Source organism: Drosophila erecta, unplaced genomic scaffold (assembly GCF_003286155.1).
Source record: "Drosophila erecta strain 14021-0224.00,06,07 unplaced genomic scaffold, DereRS2 tig00000021-arrow-pilon, whole genome shotgun sequence".
NCBI classification, from domain to species: Eukaryota; Metazoa; Arthropoda; class Insecta; order Diptera; family Drosophilidae; genus Drosophila; species Drosophila erecta.
The window spans coordinates 9,561,897-9,578,147 of NW_020825198.1; the positions used below are offsets into that span (position 1 = coordinate 9,561,897).

A 16,251-nucleotide genomic window follows, 5' to 3' on the forward strand; every position below is an offset into this window, starting at 1 on the left:
AAATATTGCAGGTCCAATGGTGCGTATGCGTAATTAGAACGCCACCTACGCGGCTGTTCATTGAACTTGAAGAAAGCTTCGCCTACTTGCCCTTACTTACGCTAGCGTCCCCCAGAGGGCGCCACTTAGAGCTCAGTTTAAATTGAATAAAATTTAAATAAATACGTCATATTGAGTAAATGTTTCCATAAGAACATGTCTATTAACAAGTTAATTTAGTAGTATTCCACTAAAATTCAACATCGCATGCAAATGCAAGCCAGTCATAGGCCTGCAATTAAATATTTAAAAACTGCATGATTAACTTAGAAAGTTTTCCCCACTCAACCGATTTTCAAGTCATGACAATAAAAAGACCGGAGAGTGAGTACTAATGGAAGCGCAATCACTACAGCGCCGAGTTTGCGAGCATTTTGTTTACTTATCAGCTTCATCCCCACCAGCGGCAATGCAACTGGGAGTAGTTGTCGTTCGACTGGCGCGCAGGCGGCACACAAAGCCACTTACGCCGGAAAAAGTCACGGATTTTCGGAGACTTGATGACACATTTGCTGGAAATATAAGACACATTTTAATACCTTACCAAGGTTAGGGTTATGCACTTTTTATTTCGTACCTTAGAAGCAAACGAAAATGGTTAGCGCCCATTAAGTTGCTGTAGCCTTAAGCCAAATAGAAGCTGCAGATAAGCGGCTCCGTGAATAACTCATCTTATGGAAAACCCATAATGCAATGCCGCATAACATATTATTCTTGTAGCAATCCCAAGCGAAAGCACAATGTTTGAGGAGACCAATAGCCCCACCACCGACAATTCGCTGTGGACACTGCAGGGTCGCCAAAGACCGAGTCCTGCCCAAAGATTGCACAACCTCACCTCCTCGTCCTCCGGCTCATCGACCTCATCCTCCGGCCTTCCGCTGCCGCAGAATATCTTCACGAACCCAGCTATCCAGCCGTCCAGCGTTATAAACCTGAACCACTCCACCGACGTGGTTATCGGCCCCATGACCCAATACCAGGGACCGGTATCCATATACTATATGGACTATATGGAAGCGCACGCCATGCAAACGGCCGCAGGTGAGTCCCCGATCCTGAATGCAGTGGAAAATTATAGTCGTCGGGAAATGGAACCACCAAATTTACATATTTCTGCTGTATTTTAGCATGTGTATTTATCTAACAATAATATAAAAGATTAATTATATTGACTTGCAAAACAACTCTTCACAGCTTGTTAATATTTGCTTTTTTTAAGCCTTTTCATTCACTACAAAGTATAACTTTTTTCAATTTGTAACTTGTTTAGCTAAGTGCAGGGTGCTGAACCTTATCATTTTATTTTACCTAAATAAATGGACATTTTCGCGCTTTTTGGCAAATTACAATTCTTTTTCAAAAATTACATGTTAATTTCTCGAAACTGCTTGTTTTAATTTAATACTTGCCAGATTGTGTTCGGTTTCGATTTGATTTTAATTGGTGATCTGATTACTAATAAAGAGTTTCGCTTGACAAATACAACTGTCTGGCAATTGCATATTGTGAAAGTCTGGTTAAAAGTGTTAACAAAAAGCAGCAATTAAAAGTAAAAAGTTAATCCGTTAAGGCTAACTCGATCGATCGCAATCGTTTAACGATGGGTTCAATAATTTAGCGGAAAGAGCCTCGCAAATGGTTGGACAACAAAGCTGACTGGAATGCAAATAGCGTGCGGGATTCCTGGAATCCCCGTGCAAATAAAGAGCGGCGATCGGGATCTCGAGCACCAAGAGAGCACGCGCTCAGTTGCACACTGAGTGTGGCAGTGAGAGATAGTGTGTGGATCGAACTGTGGCCACTTTGCGATGCACGGCGCATATTGCACATACGTCACGTAGTGCGAGCAGAGCGAAAGGAGAGAGAAATACGAGAAGTGAGTGTGCAAAGCGTAAGAGTGCACAGAAAATGTGATATGCCAAACAGCAAACAGCAACAAAAGGCCGGCGATATCGTGACGCACCCCCGACACCTCACCTCCCCCGCCCCCTCGCCTTACCTCACGCAAACAAACACACAACATGTCAACCGAGGGCAGAGCGAGATGGCTGCCGTTCAGCGCGCTTGCCACCCGCATGGCTGCTTCTCTTTCTGTTCCATCGACAGCTGCGCGCTCAGTTGCTTGTGCGACGGGTCCGGGTTCGGGTTCGGGTTCAGGTGCGGTGGCGGTACCAGTGGCACTCCGCCGTGCGATTATCGGTCAAACCCATTAAACACCTTGCAGACCACTGCTGTTCCCAGTATTTGTGCAGCCACTTGGCTATGCTACTCGCGGTGACTCAACGCCCAATTACTCATAGTGGATATGTGGGCTTATAGAGCCGCGTGTTGTGCCAGAGACCAATAAGTTGTGATAAGCCCAGTGGATCGCCAGTGTGCCATGAAACTGCTACTAAAAGTCCACTCGGAACGCACGGCGCGCAGAAGACGCACTCCCGAGCCCAGTGTAGCGCACTCCCGGGACTCCTCAAGTACATACTTCAGCTAATATCTACTAATCAAATACATTACTGGCAGCTTTCACTGGCTTACACCGGAAAAAATACAACTTGAAATAATCATTTACTGTTCACTTATCACTGCATAGTTTCTCTCTAAACCTTTAAGAATTGAAATGTAAAATGTTTCAAAAACATTTTCAGTCAATGTATCCATTGAGACGTTACAATTTGCAGTGAATTATAAGCTAATTGATTGACTTCCGCTAATTAAGGAATCAACAGCAACAACGCGAATGGCAATGGCAGCGCCAATCGAAGTCGCGATAAGTCGCCATCCAGACGGGCCACCCGGAACACCATCCTGCTGATCACGCTGATCCTGTTGGTCCTGGCCACCGGACTGGTTGTGCTCTACGTGGAACTCAATCGACCCAAGCCCGAGCTGCCCAGCAACAAGGCCATCTACTTTGGCAACAACTACGACCACCACACGTGTAAGTGGATGGGACTTGCATGGTCCTTATAGCCAATTCACCAATTCTACAGTTCCGAATCTAGGAAACGGCCACCTCGTCGTCGACAGAACGCAGTGGGGAGCAGCCGAGACCACTAATGGTCTGACCATTCCCCTGAAGCAACCCATTCCCTACGTCCTCATCACCCACATTGGAGTTCAGTCTCAGCCCTGCGAGAACATCTACAAGTGCTCCATCAAGATGCGCACCATTCAGGATTCAGCCATTGCTGAGAAGGGTCTGCCCGACATCCAATCCAATTTTTATGTAAGTCCTCTCAATGCCACAGAATTAAACGTTGTAAAATTTGTTATTTTGACAGAAGAAGGTTTTAAAATGCCTTTTCTTGTAAAGGTGAATAAAAGTATGCAACAATTCAACGATTCATTAACAAGTACAAAGTTCTGCGCACTTTTACACACCAATATAAATAATATTTTTTAAGCTCCAACAAAGAAATTTGTTCGAGTGTAGTAGGAAAAGAAATCCGGCGCGTGCATTTGTGTTCCCGGCACGTTCACGTGCCATTTTGGGCATTTCGCTTTCCGCTTACGCAAATTGTCAAATTTCCGAGTTTGTTTCGACCAGGTTTCGCAGGAGGGCAACATCTACGTAGGCCGCGGCTGGGACTGGGCCAATACGTATGCGAACCAGACATTGGCCATTACCTTTATGGGCGACTATGGTCGCTATAAGCCCAGTCACAAGCAGCTGGAAGGTGTCCAATTCCTGCTGGCCCATGCAGTGGCCAACAGGAATGTTGAAGTGGACTACAAGCTAGTGGCGCAAAACCAGGTATACCTATACCCATACCCATATATCGTAGTGCCAAATATTTAATAATATTTTTCCAGACCAAGACGACCAGGAGCCCGGGCGCATATGTGTATCAAGAAATCCGGAACTGGCCGCACTTCTACGGCTGCGGAATGGACGGGGCAACGGCGTGTGGCATCGAGCTGGGAATGAGAACGGAATCGTGGGATGCCAAGCAGTAGCTACAGACTTTTCTACCACCTAAGTGAATCCAAAACACAAGCTGTATTTAATACATATACCAAGGCGTACGGAGCTTCCATTTAATCGGTTATGCTGGATTGAAAAACAGAGTAAACCGGTCGGCAGCAAGCGAATCTGTGTCTCTCACTCTCTGGAGCCGTTTGTTTAACTGTCGCTCAAAAAGCTGGAAATTCCCAAGCCGCAGTCAACCTCTATCAGCTCCAATACCAGTACCCCTTTTATTCCCCCATAGACGGGCTTAAACACTCATGGGTTGTGTGTGCGTGTGTGTTTAAATATATGACAGCCTTTGTGCGCCAGTACAACATCATTATCGGTAGCTTCACTTCACTTCACTTATATAGACGATGTTGTGATCGCTGTGGCTGCCTTTGTCATTTATCTGCCTGGCGACTCAATGAATATACAATATAATAATCATGCTGTTATTTTTATCATCTGGAGTGATTACTATCTCCTTTACAGGAGTACTGCTAATTGCTCAGAAATATTTAAAAATAAAATGGGTATTTCCCAATGGCGGCCGTACACGTTAATACCTGCTATCACCACCGACCTTCAGTTCAAAGACCTAAACATTGATGTACGATTGATGATTTATAACAGCTTACCTTTTGAAATTTTGATGTATGTGTCTTTTTGATCCGCGCATCAAATGATGGGCTAAGACTATGACGACATGAAAAGTTAAGAAACTTGAACCCTCGCTTCATCTGTGTATTACCTAAAGTCGAACCTGGCCAAAAGGGTGACGTTCATTCATTGACTAATTAATCCCACGGCGCCCTGAAAAAAATAAATTATACCTACTCCGCGGAACGAATTTTTTGGCTAAAACTACGAAAAGAGCACGGCACGTGTAAAGACCGAAACCAAAAAAAATATATATGTATGTAAAAGAAAAAAACACAAATGCGAAGAGGGAACTGAAAAGGTAAAATAATTAATAATAATTAAGGAAAGAAAATGTGTAGTGGAAGGAATTCAAAAATAGCTGTGGTGATTGATTTCGCAGCCGCTGTAAAGAAATTAGAGACTGCTTCATCGGAAATGATTTACAATAATTACTGGCATTTTTCGCAATAAAATGGGTCAACAAAGAATAGATTGCCTGGCTACAAAATGCATAAATCATGACATTCTCAGTCCTGAACTTCAACTGTAGTCATAAAATACATTTTAAGGGCCATACAAAACGCTTATCAGTAAGTCAGGAGCACTCAGAAAAATAATTAGAAATGGTCTACATCTATTTTCGTTTTAAGTTCGTTGCGCTTTCAAATAATTATGTTTGATTTTTTTGTTTTGGTTTTTTGTCTGAAAGCGTGTTTAAAATTCGTTGCGCCAATTTGTTGCTCTTTACGATTTATCCATCAACAGTTTCCCGGCGCCTTTTTCAGACTATCAGAGATCGCCGAACCGCAGTTCGCCTATAATTACATTAAATATTTTTCAACGCAAGTACAATGGGTCAAGCTGGAATTGGAAGAGAAAAAGCTGGGTACATATGTGTAGTTGTATGTACATATATAATAGAGGCTTGTACCACAAAGTGAAATAGCCAAAAAGCGATTGCGGGCCGCAAAACAAAACAATTCTCGGAAATGGTAGCGCAATTTAAAATGTTCATATTTTTGCCCACACTGAGTGCAGTGTCTGGCCAAAAAGTGTTTTTTGGCAGCCGGGAGAGAGCCGTAGATCTGTGTTGTTTATTAGTTGAATAAATAAAAAAAAATGAAAAAAACATAGTTATATATATAATACGTATACGCCGATTTGTCTGTGTCGATGTCGGTGGTGCGGACGACTACTAAACAACTAAACAAAAACAAACAGTCATCGTCAGGTGGGCTGGCGATCCGGAGATGTGAGAAGAGAGCCCATTTTCGAGCCACGGGGCGTAGCTGGAAGTATCATTATTAATTTGACTAATATCTAGAAGATACATATATGTATGTAAGTAAAAAACCCGAAATCGAGAACAGGTTCCGCCGCGACTTAATGACGCTCGGAAAAACCCAAAATATGCAGCTCCCCATATGCAGTTATCGGAATTCTTGCAGTTTCTTGGGATTACTCGCTTTTCGTTTAAACCAGTTGCGATTGAGGAAAAGTTGTACCGCAAGTAATTCAAAATAGAGTTTCATCAAGCAAGATGTCTATCATCACATTTTATTGGTTACCGCTCGACTGCGAAAGGATTAAAAACTAAAGAACATTTTCAAATTACTAAAACTGAAAAATCATATATGGGTCTTGAGCTTTTTTTCTTTTATGTTAGCAGTTTCTCAGGACAAGGTCTTCTAGTTGCACTCTGAAAATGCAAATCGTTAACAAGGTGGACTGCCTGAAAATCGGACTCAAACTAAACAACTTTGGTTAAATAACAAAAAAGGGCGACCGCTCACTCCCCACCTCTTTCTACTTCTCTCCCTGTATCTGTTTCTCCTTCTCCTTCTCTTTCTCTTTCTGTTTCTGTTTATTTTTTTTCACAGCGCTCTGCTCTCCCCCACTCTTCCTCTTCCCACACGCTGCCGTATCAGACGCTCCAGCTTTTCAGGCCGCCGCGATTTGATCGCCGCTCAGTTGATCAGAGTCACTCGAACGCGCCGCTGCTCAGCGATTCGGAATTGGCGCGAAACAGTATCAAAAGTTCGACTACAAGTTTGGCATATAGTATAGACGCTTAAATATTTGCGAGCTGCATCGGTTTCGACGGCGTTTAAAAGTGCGTAAAGATATGCAAAATGTGTACATGCACTTGTTGAATGGAATATAGAGTGTATGTATTGAAATAATCGAGAGCGGCCAAAAAATGTGATAAATAATTGACCAATTACATTGGTAATTAAGTGCAAACTAGTTTGGTGCTCAAATCGTTTCGTTTTATTTCCCAGCGGTGTTAATTACGAATGCAAGTGAAAGAATTCGTGGCAAAAACATGCTATCGAAACAGCGATCGAAAATCAATTAATTTGCACATAGGCCATATTTAATGATAATTTTGGAAACACGTAAAACTCCAGAGTTGTTAATTATTATCGATTCTCCAGACAGAATACCTGTGCTTGTACGTACAAACAAAACAAAGAGCACCCATATTGCGATGACCTGTGCGTGTATTAGTGACAATGGCCGCCGCTCAAGTGCACGTGTATTGGTGCGCTCAGTAAACTCAAAGTGCCATTCCGTTCCTCATTTGTAGCCGTTGTCGTTGCTCGGTTATCTCAAAAGCGTGCTCTGTGCCAACTCTCTAGAACATCGTTTCTGCCCACACACATACGTACATATGTACATACATACATATAGAGTCGGTACCCTGCATGCACCCTTTGAATTCTTTGGGGTTGATCGGAATTCTTGGAATTCGATAAAAGAGGGTTACTGTATTGAAGTTGGGACAGCTCCTCAGGAACAACCTTCATGTCCTCCATCGAGACGTCATGGCATATGTGCATAATGATCTTTCAGCATTTTAAAGACGTCACTCGCGGCTTTCGAATAGCCAAAAATTAGGCACACCACGCATACATATGTATGAGTACCAACTATTACTAGCCAGTGTGTTTTGTGTTTCTCCGAATCCACTTAAGTTAACAAACTACGTCAATGATTATAGCTAATTTGCATAAACCTTCCATTCGTGCGAGCTTACTGACCAACTATATGAATCGAATTGAGGGGTATACAATATAAGTAAACTGAATAAATACATTCATATATTCGAGCACTATTCAATACCCTACTCATATCTTAATTATACAAACTTCACTGCCATGCAAAAGCAGCAAAGTTTTCTAGACGCGTTTTAAAAACTCCGCTGGGAATCGAGCTTATCAACAATCGTGTATACACGAACTGACAGCGTTGATTATATACATATATTCACTATGAAACTGGCAAATAGAACGATCTAATGGATTGTGATAACAATAAAATCACCTTTTTAAAGCACGCGTAATTGCAATGTAATAAAAAACTGATAAAATATTTCATAAAACAATCAAATCAATTAAATGGTGTCAGCATTGCAGAATCGGCATTGGTTGTGGATTGGCTGGGAGAATCGTTGTCCATGGGTCATGATTATGATTATGATCTTATAGATCTCTTCTGGGTATATCACAGTTTCCAGAGTTTATAACAAAAACTCCAATTGGTTATGCTTTCATTATTTGGTGCCAAGAAGATGATGCTCGCTTGGAGCTTATTAAACCTGGGTTAATATTCGTAGAGATTCAATTATTTTTTTGTCTGTTCCGGGTTTATGGATGGGGATTACTGTGTTGGATTTATAAAATTGAGGTATATATTATTTTAGAAATTTAACAGGCATTATTGTTATCTTTCGTAAGATACTCAAGCTTTTTATTCAACCAAAAGTCCTTTTGGTGGGTTTTTGAAAGTGTTGTTTTGGGGGAATGCTGCTTATGGAATGGCATTGCTTATATTATTTGAGAAATTTGCATTTCTAACAATCAAATTAATAAACTTATACCGTAATAAGGTTTATCAAAAAATATTCTTTTATCAGCAGTACATTGGACATTATTAAAAAAACTATATTTATTTATCAACGTTTCAAAATCAATTGTACACAAGGGAATGAAATGTTTTGAGCTCTAATATCAAAAATACAAAAAATAAAGCCATAAAGCCACAGTGCCTCCCCAAAGTTAAAGCTAAAAGTGGCCCAATTCAAACAAAGAATTTCTCCGAAATATAACATTTGACTAGCTTGTTATCATCAAGTTAACCGGTAACATAAAAACGTACACTTACTTGCAGATGCTCACGATGTGATGTTTGCTGAGAGCTGTGCCTAGTCAGCAGATCTGCCATAATGTACCACCCAATCTGCTAAATAGGAAGGCCAACACATAACGCTCAGAGATCCAGGGAATATATCAATCTGGTTACGTGACTGTTTCGATAGTTCAGTTCGACCGACATGCATTTCAGCAATGAAACGGAAATGAGCCAATGTCCCGATGCGATACGTAGAGTAACCGATCCGTCGTCAGGCGCAAAAAACTGCAGTACTTCGTCCACAGACTCGGGTGTCATATTGAACGATAATGCGGCGACATTTCGGCCGGAGAAGGAGACCAAAGATCGGGGGACGCACAATGGCCAGTCCCAATCGAAATCGGAAGAGAAAACGGAACCCAAGCGTATCAGCGTTGAGCATACTGTTCATATAACAAAGGGAAATGCTGGAAAGACATCTTCGCCGGCGGTTTCCATACGGAGCACCACCATTTCCGTTGTGTCCATCGATGACAATGCCATCGATTCCAGTAGTATTGCTAGTGATTCGGAGGCCGAAGCGGAGGATTATAAGGTCCAGAAGCTGGGTCACCAGGTCACCTACCCGCCCAACAGTTCTCACCTGCGCGACCTTAACCGGGGTCTAACGGTGATCAGTCGTCATGTGGCGCCAGGTGAGGCGGCGGCACCACCTCCTAATCCCCTGGAAGCTGGCGCTGTGGCCAAGCAAATACTGAACGGAAGTCTGGCCGTGGCCACGCCCACTTCTCCGGCGGGAGGTGGCACCCAGGGCATTGGGAGCATCGCCCTGACCAACTCCACAGATGTGACCTTCGGTGATAAGCACTTCTACGAGGGACCCGTGACGATACAACAGTTTCTCATCGACAATCGGGACAAGTGGAAACCGGGCGATGGACCACCTGGTGGGCAGGATAACCCCGCCTTTAATGGTGGCGCCACCACGAATGGAAGTGCGTCGGGTAAGACATTCTAAACTCATTTAATATATATTTACTATATAAAACCTGTAAGATTGGATGTGAAATAATATTAGGTAATAATAATAATATACTAATGAGATTTTGAAATATCGAATTTTTTCCGAAATTCTCAAAATAGTTTCTTGATAGTTATCCTTAGAAGCGCTAATTCGATGAACTCAATTTGCACTTTATTATTTTACAAAATATTTTTGTTTACCCCAAGTTTTTCATTTTCTTAAATTCACCAACTAAGTTGGCATTCAAATCTCATCTAAAATATCTTTTCTGGAACATACACATATATCTTTAAAATATACATATATCATTAAAATATATTAATATTAATTAATATTAAAATTAATATTAATATTAAATATATATATATATATTATATTAATATATATTAATATTATTATTATATATTAAAATATTAATTTTATATTATTTTCTCAAGTTCACCAAATAAGTTGGCATTGAAATCACATAAAATGTATCTTTCCTGGAACACACATATATCCTTAAAATATACATTTTCGCTGCTATTTCCTGCTGCTTTGCTTACATTCCTTTTCTGTCTTCACCTTGCCTCGGTTTTGTTTGCTTTAATCGGCCCAACTGAGCTCGTGTGTCGATTTGTTTACCCAACCCAATTGGCTAATTGCGAATGGTAGATTAGCAGATGGCCAACAATCGCGTAGAAGAAATACTACATTTTAATATAATAAATTAAATGCATTTAATTGCGCAAGGCTACAGAAGTCATTTAGGAAATAATTTATAAGAGTCGCAAAAAAAAACGAATTTCATTGCGTGAAAAAATATTTTAGCTTACAAATCTAAGATATTTATGAAAATCACGAACCTAAAATTTGTCTCGCATAAAATGAAGGTGGGGCCTTTTATTCATGAGAGAAAACGGTTTAACGCAAAAAGCGTCGGGGATTTTTAAAATTGAATACATTTTTTATTAGTTCTAGAACTTGTTTTTTTATCTCCTTGTTGTCTGATTACAATCTAAGCACAAAAACCAGTAAAATTTCATTCACGAAAAGAAAAATGTATCTCTGCCGTTTCAAGGCCCCTCAACTCATAAATCAAATCCGTGAAAACTTTCGATAATTACGCAAAAAAAAAACATAGCAGCTGCAACTGTTTACTTGAATGGTTTTCACAATTACCATAATTAAATCGCCAACCAGAACTTGAAATATCCAATCTGAATACAACCAGGGGTTTGAGTGAAAATTTAATCAGCTGCACTTACGTGTTGTTTTTATATAGGCAGGTGCTTCCCCTGGATCTCGCAATAAAAAGCCATGTGAGGTGGGGGGTTTTTGTGCTTTCGTGTGGATTAAATACTTGCTAAATGAAAAAGTGAAAAAACAAGAACGATTCCTGCATATGGGCTCGGATCGGGAAAAGTACCCAACGATCGGCTTCAGTTGTTCATTTAAAGTGATCGGAGAATGTCGAGAAACACGCTTGAAATTTGCCTAAAGTGTCACGGGATAATCGTTGATAATTACAGTCGTATTGAGTGTGATAATGGCTTTTGTGGTCGGTCCTGTCATCGCAAATGCACGGAATTGTCTGAGGATCAGTTGAAAGTGCTGGATGAGGTGCCAAATTTGAGATGGCACTGTGACACCTGTCTGGGCAGAGTGCAAACTGGAGCACAAATGAGCAAGTGGTTGGAAAAGTCCTTGCGGGAACACGAAAAACGATTGGAAATCCTAGAACAGGGGCTAGTGAAGCGTAAGAGGAAATACTGCATTTATCTATGATCACTTTTTTTTAAGCAAAATGGAAAGTTAAATTATTGATCTAGTCCTTCTTAAACCAATATTTCTTTCTTTCAAATTATCGAATACATTAAACGTTTACAATAGAGGTTCGACTTGATTCGATGCTAAGACTCACATAAAATTAAGTCTATTGTCTCTCACAAGACAATGGATTTTATTTTTAAACCGATAGAACTGATTGGCTTATTCATTTTTTAAGTTTTCGTTATCATTTTTTAAACATCTTCCATTTACCCACACTTTAACTACCCTTTTCCAGGTTCCAAACATGATGATCCGACGCGAACATCACCCCTTTGTCCCTTTTTGCCCAATACTGTTGGGCGCAAGGCCGTCACAACTACAGTGGTTTTCGTTACTTTAACCTTTCTGCTGGGGATCGTACTGGCCACCACCACAAATCTCTTCGGAAAGACGTTGAACCAAAGTAAGATCATAGATGACGACGATTATAGACAAAATATTCCAATCAATTCAACAATAGGTACAGTTTTGTTCCCCGCAAAAGAGCTTCCTTACTAATCAAAAACCGAATTGGCGATCATGCTCTAACATATTCTAACTTAACAACCCAACCAGCATGCGTATAACCCATCTTAGTCTCATCCTGTATATACATACCTCATAAGAAACATTGTGTTGTCGTTATTGGGTACATACATAATCCATTTTGCTGCTCGCGTTTCTTATCACTGGGTCAGTGTTGTGAAGTGAACTATAAATCAAAAGTGTGGCCTAAAGTTCAATTGAATGGAATATGCCAGTGAATCGACTTCGTGAGTCACGTACATATTTTTTTCACAAAACAATAGTAGTGTTATTAAAAATTTGAAATATTAAAGCACTTCTTAGCTTAAACATCTAATATACTGACGTACCAGTCAAAAAGGATTACAGTTGTGTTTTAAATCAATTAAAAGACTAAAAAAAATTCTTCTATAAAAATTGGATGGAATACTACAAATTAAATTCCAAAAGAGTTTCGATATGAAACCTTAACAAATTATATAAACGTTCTTAAAACGGGAAAACCCTTAAATATCTTAATGATAATTCGCGAGTATCACTACTATTGTTTTAGTCGCTTTCGTGCAATGCTAACTCCAAAACTCTCAATGCAGCCGACTTGGATGTCGTCGATAATAGCACCTTGGTGATAATAAAAGTAGCCGAGTGGGGCGGAAGACCTGCCAGGAAGATGTTGGAACCGCAACGGCTGCCCGTCAATCGGGTGATCATCTCGCACACCGCCGCTGAGGGTTGCGAATCGAGGGTAAGTAGATTCCATAGTCTATGTCCTGGTCGTACATAATGCTCGATTCGGACGTTCACATGCACTTTTACCAACAAAGGAAGTCTGCTCCGCCCGGGTTGATGTCGTCCAAGCGTTTCACATGGACAGCTTGGGCTGGGACCACGTTGGCTACAATTTTCTGGTGGGCGGCGATGGCCGTGTGTACGAGGGGCGTGGCTGGGATTATGTTGGCGCCCACACCAAGGGTTATAACAGAGGAAGCATTGGGATATCCTTTATTGGAACCTTCACGACAAGGAAACCCAACGAACGGCAGTTAAAGGCATGCCAACTGCTCTTGGAAGAGGGCGTTCATCTTCAAAAGTTGAATCCCGACTATCGGCTTTATGGCCATCGACAATTGAGCGCCACGCAGAGTCCCGGAGCTGAGCTCTACAAGATCTTAAAGAAGTGGCCGCACTGGTCACAGGCAATTGAATAAGTCATGTATTATATAAATTGCAAGTAAATAGAGTCTATAAAATTAAGACGAACAAACTCACTTTATTCGACCTCATTCCCCACCTAACACCTTTCAAAATTAAAACAAAAATTTATTTTTTCAATGGTTGAGTTGAATGGAATATCACGAATTTACCACTCTTACCAAAAGATACACGGATGTATAAATAACCTCATATGAAGATGGAATGCAAACCGAAAGACAATTTCAAAACGATTCACACTCATTAAAGTATGGCTTACTTATTTATTGATAATATATTGGATTATAATTGTGGGATTTTAAATTGTTTTTTTTTAATAAAATATTGAATTCTGCTAAATAATTTATTTATGTACACCTAATATAATAATGATTGTAAGGTCTTGCATCCGTTCCTCCAAAATCTTCGAAGGGTTACTAACACAGCTGATCTTTTTGAACCAGAGGATGATCCTGAGGTCCATGTGGATGGAAAACTAGTAGTGATCAGTATAAAGGGCTGGGGTGGCTTGCCTACTAGAGGAAAGCTAGAGCCCCTTAATCTTCCGGTGCCCAGAGTAATAATCTCCGAGACTCCACCCGAGATATGTGAGACACAGGTATGGTTGACTATTTATGTGAAAATTCATATATTTCACAAGAAGATTTCATTTCATTTAATTTAGGAGTCCTGCTCGTATTGGGCTCGAGTAACCCAAAGCAGGCACATGGACACCTTCAACTGGGATCAAATGGGCTATAACTTCCTCGTGGGCGGGGATGGACGTATTTACGAGGGGCGTGGCTGGAACTACGTGGGCGCTCATACGAGGGACAATAATAACAACAGCATCGGTATTAGCTTTATGGGCAAATTTCGACGACAGGAGCCAACGAAAAAGTCATTAGAGGCATGTCAGCTGCTCATCGCTCAAGGTGTTCGCCTCGAGAAACTAAAGCCAGATTACCAACTTCTGGGTCATCGACAAATAACCGGCACATTGATGCCCGGTGACGAGCTCTACAGAATCATTCAAACCTGGAATAATTGGTACAATCTGACGAAAACTTGGCCCGACCTGCATATGACTCAGTAGTTAAAATTAATAAAATCAAGAACGAATAAATTTTTATAGATTATTAATTCTAAGATTGTAAATTGTTTGTCTGTTCTTTAATTTATATATTATTAGACATGGAAATAAAATTTCATTAAACAAATCAATTCATTCGCACTTTCTTCGTGAAAGAAAGTCATACACAGAATTATTGGTCACATTGGGCTTATGACTAATATTAACTTTGTTCTTACAAATCAATAACAAATTTCATATAGAAACGCATTTTTAAATGTTCCATTACATCTAAACAAAAGGCCGCTTAAATTTACTAACTAAAACTAAAAACTCAACTACAACTCAAACGCAACATTTTTTCTGATAAATCGACAGATCTGGACAACATCGGCGGTGGATTAATACTGAGGTTCGTGGAGCGTCAGCAGTGGCTCGCACAGCCGCCACAGAGGGACATTCCAGCTCTGGAGCTGCCCGTGAGCCTGGTCATAGCCTTGCCCACCAACTCGGAAAACTGCAACACCCAGGCGCTGTGTGTGCTCCGGGTTCGCCTGCTGCAGTCCTACGATATAGAATCGTCGCAGAAGTTGGATATTGCCTACAACTTTCTGATTGGCGGCGATGGAAATGTATATGTGGGACGCGGCTGGGATAAAATGGGCGCCCACATGAACGATACCTACTATGACTCCAGAAGTCTCAGCTTCGCCTATATCGGATCTTTTAAGACCCTCCAGCCGTCAGACAAGCAACTCAATGTGACTCGTCTTTTGCTGGAACACGGCGTGAAGCTGGGCAAGATTGCACCCAACTACCGATTTACGTCGAGCAGTAAATTGATCCCAAGTGTTACGGATTTTAAGGCGGATGCACTGTACAGTAGCTTCGCCAACTGGACTCATTGGTCGTGAATAGGTTTAGATATGCGCCGCATCGATATTTTTGAATACTATTATTCATTTTTGTATTGATATTGTATCATAGGTGTTCTCGCTTTAATGTGTGGCATATTCGATTAAGCTAGAATAAAAACGGCGAGTTTTGGCGCTTCCCCGATTATTAGAATGTTTTTCATTTCTTTCGCGACTATCTTGCAATGGCTTTTTAGTTTTTATTGAAAACAAATGTATATTGTAATAAACAAATGACGATAAATAAATATTAATGATGAAGAAATTTGAATATTTATTACAAGGCTCACATATTTCAGTTCACGTTCAAATGTTGTGTTGATGAGGTCCCGAAATTAATGGTCTTGACATAGTTTTGGATAGATAGTAGATTGTCATAGGCCTGGTGGGCAGTGATGGAGAAATCTACGAAATACGTGGCCGGGGCGCACGGGCAATCCTCTAAGGGGCTGTGAATCTATTACCAGTGCATCGGTCCCTACACAAACGTGGAGCCTAATACCATATATACCCTGCCAATATGTTGATACCACATCTGCGTCACTTTGAGCTCATCGAAAGTCCGTTACTAACAACCAAAAAACAAAATGTGACGCGTTTTTATCTAGAGGTTAGTTTATCTGAAGGCTCTTTTATGTGGGGGTAGTTTGTCTCGAGGGTATTTTTTGTCTGAGGTTAATTTATCTGTAAGTTATTTAATCTGTAAGTTAGTTTATTTGGAGGTTAGTTTATCTGGAGGTTAATTTGTCATTTTAAAATAATCAGTGGTTAATATAATTTATGGTCCGTGGCTAAATTCGCGGCTGTAATATGTGTAGTATAACTTTCTCTCTTGGATCTTGTTAAGATGCTTTCACTGATCGCGTGACAGTTATCGGTTCCAAATATGTATCTCTAGCACTGCCTTATTTGTAAGAGGCAAATAAAAGTGTCCTGGCCAAAATATGTAAAAATAGTGTAAAAAAAT

The 16,251-nt window shown here is 40.6% G+C and overlaps 2 protein-coding genes across 14 annotated transcripts; both read left to right on the forward strand.

Annotated features, from left to right (window-relative positions):
* The first annotated feature begins 406 nt into the window (after positions 1-406).
* On the forward strand, positions 407-4,594 carry LOC6545453 (peptidoglycan-recognition protein LA). Of its 4 annotated transcripts, XM_015158380.2 has the most exons (6): positions 416-587; positions 760-1,083; positions 2,756-2,977; positions 3,030-3,265; positions 3,587-3,793; positions 3,853-4,594. In XM_015158380.2, the coding sequence occupies exons 1-6, from the start codon at positions 449-451 to the stop codon at positions 3,994-3,996; spliced, it is 1,272 nt and encodes a 423-aa protein (XP_015013866.2). In that variant the 5' UTR covers positions 416-448; the 3' UTR covers positions 3,997-4,594. The 4 variants fall into 4 exon arrangements, with proteins under 4 accessions (XP_015013867.2, XP_015013866.2, XP_001972136.1 ...); XM_001972100.3 differs by lacking the exons at positions 416-587; positions 760-1,083 and adding an exon at positions 2,123-2,513; XM_015158382.2 differs by lacking the exons at positions 416-587; positions 760-1,083 and adding an exon at positions 2,123-2,513 and having other exon boundaries at positions 3,042-3,265.
* A 1,530-nt stretch (positions 4,595-6,124) lies between these two features.
* On the forward strand, positions 6,125-15,462 carry LOC6545454 (peptidoglycan-recognition protein LC). Of its 10 annotated transcripts, none has more exons than XM_026976935.1 (5): positions 6,564-6,800; positions 8,807-9,771; positions 11,839-12,006; positions 12,701-12,852; positions 12,932-13,361. In XM_026976935.1, the coding sequence occupies exons 2-5, from the start codon at positions 8,970-8,972 to the stop codon at positions 13,313-13,315; spliced, it is 1,506 nt and encodes a 501-aa protein (XP_026832736.1). In that variant the 5' UTR covers positions 6,564-6,800; positions 8,807-8,969; the 3' UTR covers positions 13,316-13,361. The 10 variants fall into 10 exon arrangements, with proteins under 10 accessions (XP_026832735.1, XP_015013872.1, XP_026832734.1 ...); XM_001972101.3 differs by having other exon boundaries at positions 6,564-6,746; XM_026976934.1 differs by lacking the exons at positions 6,564-6,800; positions 12,701-12,852; positions 12,932-13,361 and adding exons at positions 6,125-6,143; positions 14,749-15,462 and having other exon boundaries at positions 11,839-12,063.
* Positions 15,463-16,251: the final 789 nt, after the last annotated feature.

What these genes read in the sequence shown, in the direction of transcription:
- LOC6545453 (XM_015158380.2), top strand. Translation starts at nt 449, where the DNA reads ATGCAACTGGGAGTAGTTGTCGTTCGACTGGCGCGCAGGCGGCACACA. An exon ending in CGCCATGCAAACGGCCGCAG is followed by an intron (nt 1,084 to 2,755) that starts GTGAGTCCCCGA and finishes CCGCTAATTAAG; the next exon opens with GAATCAACAGCAACAACGCG. An exon ending in ACATCCAATCCAATTTTTAT is followed by an intron (nt 3,266 to 3,586) that starts GTAAGTCCTCTC and finishes TGTTTCGACCAG; the next exon opens with GTTTCGCAGGAGGGCAACAT.
- LOC6545454 (XM_026976934.1), top strand. Translation starts at nt 8,970, where the DNA reads ATGCATTTCAGCAATGAAACGGAAATGAGCCAATGTCCCGATGCGATA. An exon ending in CACGAATGGAAGTGCGTCGG is followed by an intron (nt 9,772 to 11,838) that starts GTAAGACATTCT and finishes ACCCTTTTCCAG; the next exon opens with GTTCCAAACATGATGATCCG. An exon ending in TCCAATCAATTCAACAATAG is followed by an intron (nt 12,064 to 14,748) that starts GTACAGTTTTGT and finishes ATAAATCGACAG; the next exon opens with ATCTGGACAACATCGGCGGT.